General features: G+C 46.6%; 1 protein-coding gene across 1 annotated transcript; it reads left to right on the top strand.

The window, feature by feature from the left end:
• On the top strand, positions 1 to 4,729 carry Mrpl9 (mitochondrial ribosomal protein L9). Its single transcript, XM_032897827.1, has 7 exons — positions 1 to 178; positions 369 to 525; positions 1,204 to 1,328; positions 1,524 to 1,574; positions 3,205 to 3,306; positions 3,789 to 3,872; positions 3,990 to 4,729. Exons 1-7 carry the CDS (start codon positions 35 to 37, stop codon positions 4,113 to 4,115), a joined length of 789 nt encoding a protein of 262 aa, XP_032753718.1. The 5' UTR covers positions 1 to 34; the 3' UTR covers positions 4,116 to 4,729.
• Positions 4,730 to 6,859: the final 2,130 nt, after the last annotated feature.

Raw genomic sequence — 6,859 nt, 5'->3', positions numbered from 1 at the left:
CGGGGTCCTTCTTCGGTCTGTCCTCTTCGTGGACATGGCGGCCTCTATGGCTCCGCGATGTAGTGCTCTGTTGTGGGCAGGCGCTGCTTGGCTGCGTCAAAGAGGCATCGGGGAATTACTCCAGCCACGAATTGAAAGAAGCACCCCGGGCCGTGACTTCAGTCTCTCTCATTATCAGGTGAGGGCCGGCTGGGGCGTGGGGTCCTACACCGTGGGGACAGGAGTGCTGTTCGTGCCAGACTGAGACCGGGAAGGGCCGCACGGAGCTGAGGTGGGAGGGGGAGGGTGGACTTTCCTTAGGGTGCAGGTGACCCGCGGGTTGCTGGATGTTCTCTGCGGACACTCACCCCAGCCTCCCTGACCACCAGAGCACGGTCATCGTGGAGCGCTGGTGGAAGGTGCCACTCGCCGGGGAGGGCCGTAAGCCGCGCCTGCACCGGCGTCACCGCGTGTATAAGTTGGTGGAGGACACGAAACACCGGCCCAAAGACCACCTTGAGCTCATCCTCACGCAGTCTGTGGACGGTAAGGCTTGGACACACATGCTAACCCCTTACCCCTCCTGGGCTGCTCCTGTACGACCATAACCTCTTCCTGCCTCTCGTTTGCTTGCTTTGTTTTAATTACTTTGTGGTTCTGATGAGAAAAAAGTACTGTGATTGAGATACCAGCACGGACAATTAAAACGTGTGTGCAATATTGTCAACTGTGAAGAGAAGCCTAACAGTTTGCAGCACAATTGCATTCTTTGATTGAACAGCTCAGTCTACACCGGTTTTTAAACTAGACGTTTGACAAGTGTAGTTCCTAATGCATGCATGTGTATGTGTGTGTGTCTCGGTGTGAAGGCCAAAGGTCCATCCTATTTGATACAAGACATAGCCAAGCTCCAAGAAATCTACCAGTATCCTCCACTCAGTGCTAACCTTCTGGACCACATCCAAACTCAGATCCTCTCTCCAGCTGGCACTTAATGACTGAACTTTATAACCTGCCCCCCAATAAATTGGTGGTTTATTGTTGTTGTCTGTAAGGAAGAATAAAAACTGAGAAAGTAAGACGTCTCTGTTCTGTGCTGTGGATGTACCCCAAGGCCTGAGTATGCTAAGGCAAGGTCTTTACCAGTGGACCAACCACGATGATCATCTTTTCTATAGGGATGCCTGCAGGGTTTTCATCTACTACTCCTGTTCTCGTTGACAGAAATTGGAGTGCGGGGTGATCTGGTCTCAGTGAAGAAATCTGTGGGTCGTAACAAGCTCCTTCCTCAGGGACTGGCTGTGTATGCATCCCCTGAAAATAGGAAGCTGTTTGAAGAGGAGAAATCGGTGAGTTCAAAGGACCAAAGGGTTTGGAGAAATAACATTTTAGGTTCCTGCTAGGAATTCCCTTCCTTTTGTTATTTACTTGAAAGCTGCAATAAGAACTAGAACAAGAACCCAGAAGCCCAGCCAGTTCCCAGCACGGTTGGGCTGTAATTATTCAGTATAGCTCATTGCTTCTACTTGGTTTTATCTTTTTAGCTGAGACAAGAAGGAAAACTGGAGAAGATACAGACAAAAGCAGGAGAGGCGGTGAGTAGGAAGTTTTTATTGATTGCTCATGGAAGTCACCACCCTCCTGAAAGACCCTGGTAGCCTTCAAGTCTGCTTATTGTTGCACACAAGGATGTAAAATAGTAGTATTGTGGTTGTTACTCTGTGCAGCTGGTATGGGGTCCTCCGGAAATGCTGTGTTGGGTACAGTGTACTGGAACTAGCTCTATACATCTGCCTGCCTCTGCCTCCCAAGTGCTGGGATTGAAGGTATTGGCCACCACTGCCTGACTGCTTTTTTACTTCAAGAAAATGTGCCAATTTTTTTAATTTGCTCATTTCTTCCATTTGAAATACTCGGTGACATCTCAGCCTGGGATCTCTTTGTTTGTTTGCCAAAGGTGCCCTAGATTTCGAGAGAGTCCCCAGTCCAGGAATTGAGATCTATGGGAAGATATAAGATGAGTTCTGCCTTTGGAGAATATTTACAAATAAGTTGAAAGGAATGTAGACACACAGGAGAATGTAGTCAGCAAACTAAAGGCAGTAGAGCAGGAGTCACTCGTACAGCTGGAAAGAGGGTTTGGAGGTGCTGGGGGGTGGAGGGGTACTTTTTTTCCTATGATAGTAAGTAAGGCCTTTCGAAATTAGTAGGTTTGGGCAATCTACGAAGCATAAGTGAGTATTTAAGGTATGTTTGTTTGAGTTGGAGGATTTTATATGGCCTAGCTGGCCTTGAACTCAGTATATAGCCATGGCCAGCCCTAACCTTCCCTTCAGTTGGTGGGATTGCAGATGTGTACTACAAAGTTAAGTTATGGATGTGGGGGATGAAACTAGGCCTCATGTATGTTAGGCACACGTCTGCCAACAGCTCTAGAGCATATTTTAACAATGAAGATACTCCAGTCTACCTAGTGTAATACTAGAAAATATTTAGCTGGGCCCCGTGAATCTCAGCACTTGGGAGGCAAAGGCAATTGGATCTCTGAGTTCAAGGCCAGCCCAGTCTACAGAGTGAGTTCCAGGACAGCCAGGGCTACACAGAGAAGCCCTGATTTGAAAAACCAAAAAAGAAAAAAAAAATATATACATCTGGAAAGAGGGTTAGGCACTAAGATGTAAAAATATCTTAAACCTTCAGGTAATTTATGTTTCATTTTATAAGCAGGGAAAAGTACTGAACGTCAAGTAGGGTTGAAATGCCAGAACTGTGAAGTTAAAAGTACTAATGCTCACTTCCTCCCGAGATGCACCAGGAAGTTTATTACATTTATGTACTGAGGGCAGAGCACATGTGCAGTCCAGAGCACAGCTTGCATGAGCCGGTCTCCTTCCTCTGTGGATCCTGGGGTCAAACTCTGGGCATTGCTCTTGGCAGCAGACACCTTTGCCTACTGCACCGTCTTGCCAGCCCTAATCCTGAGTTTAGTGCAGACTATTTCTCTTCCTTCTTCTAGAAACAACAAGATAAAAATCCCTATGAAGTCCTAAACACAGCCTTCTTCCATATCAGCTGAGGAAAACAACTGCTCTGGGTTCCCCGTCAGGGTTGGTTGACGGTCACCTATGTAGCTGCAGGGCGGATGTTAGACCTTTCCTGAACCTCAGACCCTGTGACTCCTAAGGTGCCTCCTCTCCTCTGACTCCAACTCCTGTTGACTCACAGACAGTGAAGTTTCTGAGAAGCTGTCGCCTAGAAGTGGGCATGAAGAACAATGTCAAATGGGAACTGAACCCTGAAATAGTCGCCCGCCATTTCTTCAAGAATGTGAGTGTCCCATTCCTCTTGGGTAGGAGCCATCTCCCCTTGGTAGAGACCCAGGATTAAACTTTTTCCTGTAAAATGGTTTTCTAGCTGGACTTGGGAGTTACTCTGTTGGTTTGCAGGGAAAGGGGAGGAATGTGGCTCAGAACTAAAGGTAGTTGCAGAATTTAAGGACTAATGGGATGGGTCAGTTCAGTTTATCTCTAGCTAGGAAGTACCGAGGAATATGTGGCTTATTGGGGAGTCATTACTTTTGTGGTGAAGTAGTGTTGGTCTCAAGACCTGTTTGAAAATTCACCACCCTTGCTGAGAAATTAAGACTAAGCCTCTTTGCGGTCATCTGTGGGCATCTGAAATCAGGCAGGATCGGTCTCCCGGTGTATTCAGTCCTCTTAGGAAATTCTAGACCATCATATGCCTAGAGTTATCTAAGTTACATAGAGGCTGTGATCGAAGGGTTAACTGGTTGGTTGGTCTGTTTTCAGCTTGGTGTTGTGGTTGCCCCACATGCTCTGAGGCTGCCAGAGGACCCTATCACTCGGTGGGGCGAGTACTGGTGTGATGTGACGGTGCGTATTTCCAGAATTCTCTTTGGATTGGGAGGAGAACCACATGGAGAGCTGGCAAGGGTGATGTGTTTTCTGCCTACTGATCTCTGGCTATTCCTGTTTTTAATGTCTGTTCAGGTAAATGGACTCGACACTGTGAGAGTTCCCATGTCTGTAGTGCTCTTTCGGAAGCCCAAGACCAAAAGATACAAGCACTGGTTAGCCCAGCAAGCTGCCAAGATCACCAGCCCCGAGGCAGTCTGAATGTCTCCGTCTCCAAGGCCACAAAGCAGTCAGGGGAGCTTTGGAGCAGCGTGGGCCAGCGCTTGGAGCTGTCCCATCTCTGCACACACGTGGATCACAGAGAACATGTGGACTCAGCACACTGAGCTGCACACTCGTGTTGGGTTCTCTGTGTCTGTCATCGCCTCCTTCAGTGGTCATCGGAGCGGGCTGTGCTGCCGCACCCTGCAGACGGTAGATTTAATGAGCTAAACATCAGTGACGAAACAGTCTTCCTGCTGCTGAGAGTGCGTGGACAGGGGCAGGGCCCAGCCACTGCTCTGACAATTGCTTTATTCTCAGCCAGCAAGTGTCTTGTGCAGAGTTAAAGAGCTGCTTAAAGACTTGAGTCGACTATGGGCAGCATGTCCATAGTCTTGAGCCGTGGAGGTCTGGTACAAAGGAGAACAGTGTAGCTGTTCTCTGTGTCCCACAGTTGCCATGAGCAGACCACTCTGAATATAGCCAATTAGTGCTCTTAGCACTTTCTCTCTCTCCATGTGAGTGATACAGGGGATTCCAGTAAGATCTGTTTAAGGCCTAAGGAGGATTGACAGAGAAAGTGAAGCTGGGATTAAAGAAGCTTAAAAGAAAAAGAACTTCTGTGTTATTTCTTAACTAGCTCCTGACATTCCATAGAGAAACCCTGGTTTTCAGACTAATGATAGCTAGAGGTCCTTCAAGAATCGGTGTGGGAGGCTGAGGATGGTACGCACCCCTTTACTCCCAGCATTCAGGGACACATTGTTGGACCACACGCCTCTAATGATTACCGTTACAAATCCATTTGTTCTGTCAGTTCTCAACATGAGTGTCATATTTCACATAGCCTGCATATCAGATATTTACATTGTGATTTATAACAGTAGCAGCAAAGTTACAGTTAAGAAGTAGCAGTGAAATGTTATGGTTGGGGGTCACGACAACATGAGGAACTGTGTTAAAGGGTTGCAATATCAGGAAGGTTGAGAACTACTGTCCTAAAGATCTGAGTTTGGATCCCAGCACCCACATTAACTGGCTCCATCCAGGGGTTATGTCCCTGGAGTGCCCTCTTTCTGTGGCACCCACCCATTGTGTAATACATACACAATGCACAATTTATAAGACTCATTAATGGACAGTAAGTTATTCTGGACCCATCCAGCAAAGCTTGAATGTACCTTTCATCAAATTCATGTGAAGTATGTCAAAAATCAAGTCCAACACTCCTTAAAGAAATGACAAGATCTATCCCTGAACAAAAATTTCCTCTTGTCTGACATCCAATTAAACACTTCCTTAAAGAGATGAAATCATTAACCCATAACTAAGAAGTGTTTATTTGCTACATGGTTAATAAATAGCTACCTTTAACAACTCTAGCAAGACCGCCACCCAATCTTAAAAGGCCAAAGGGTGGGGTGTAGTGGCTTGTATTTGAGCAGTAAGAGAATTATGAGTTCAAGGCCATTCCCTGAGACATATATGGAGACATCAACACACTCTCTGACTTATACACAAAACCATCATCAGGGCTGGAGAGGTGACTCAGTGCTTAAGAACACTGGCTGCCCTTCCGGTGGACCTGGGTTCAATTCCCAGCACTCACATGACAGCTCACACCCATCTGCAACTCCAGTTCCAGAGCATCTGATGCTCTCTTCTGATCTCTGCCAGCCCTAGGAACACACATGGCGCACATGTACATGTAGGCAAAGTACCCATACACGTTTTTTTAAAAAGCACTCATTTTTAGCTTGACCAGTTACTAGTCTCTATTAACCATTGCCCACAATGAAAACTCCGCCAGAGCTGAAAGGAGCACTAGAGTAAGGGCATAAACATAAGTGTAAAATGAGTGCTCCGCCCTACACAGGGCATTTCTGGCGCTGCCTCTAAGACTAGGGAACACCAAGGAATAGGGAGCAGAACAATTAGAAGATTGGAGATGGGTGAGCAGGAAGAGAGCTAGAAAAAATACTTCCTGGACGTAACAGCCATTGCCATGAATAGCAATTACAGTTACTTGCACAAAACCTATACACGGAAAAGACAGTCGAGCATGATGGTATATGGGTTTAACTCCCACACTCAGGAGGCAGAGGCAGGTGATCTCTCTCCGAGTTTGGGGCCAGCCTGGTCTACATAGCAGTTGTAAGCTAGCCCGAGCTAGACGTGGGATCATGTTTCAGGAAAACAAGGGTTTGGAGAGATGGCTCAGCAGTTAAGAATACTGCTCTTGCAGAAGAGTGACACTCTTTGTCCTTTCAGACAGAATGCACATGAGACACGTGCAGGCAAATATGTGTAAAAACAAGAACATTTAAAAGGGAAATGGGTCTCTGTGCTTAGAGCATTTGTTGCTCCTGCAGAAGACACAGCTTCAGTTCCCAGCAACTGCAAGGCTGCTTGGGACCATCTATAACTTAAGCTGCAGGTGAGCAGGTGCCCTTTTTTGACCTCTAGTCACAAGACATGTATATGGTACACATACACATATGTAAGCAAAGTAGTCATGCACATAAAATACTTCTTTAAAACACTTTCATGGTCTTTTTTGTATGTGTCTCTGTATGTCGTCCTGGCTGTCCTGGAACTCAACTCTGTAAATCAGGCTGGCCTGGAACTCAGGAGATCCACCTGCCTCTGCCTCCTGAGTGCTGGGATTGAAGGAGTGTGCCACCATGTCTGGCTCCATTTTCCCTTAAAAACAAAAAACAAAAAACACCAAAGTAGTTGGGTGA

Source organism: Rattus rattus, chromosome 3 (genome assembly GCF_011064425.1).
Source record: "Rattus rattus isolate New Zealand chromosome 3, Rrattus_CSIRO_v1, whole genome shotgun sequence".
Taxonomy (NCBI): domain Eukaryota; kingdom Metazoa; phylum Chordata; class Mammalia; order Rodentia; family Muridae; genus Rattus; species Rattus rattus.
This window is presented reverse-complemented; position numbering and strand designations above follow the sequence as displayed.

Excerpts from the sequence above, each read along its gene's own strand:
- Mrpl9 (XM_032897827.1), top strand. The coding sequence starts at position 35 with ATGGCGGCCTCTATGGCTCCGCGATGTAGTGCTCTGTTGTGGGCAGGC. Across the intron at positions 526-1,203 it reads CCTCACGCAGTCTGTGGACG|AAATTGGAGTGCGGGGTGAT; the intron begins GTAAGGCTTGGA and ends TCTCGTTGACAG. Across the intron at positions 1,329-1,523 it reads TGTTTGAAGAGGAGAAATCG|CTGAGACAAGAAGGAAAACT; the intron begins GTGAGTTCAAAG and ends TTATCTTTTTAG.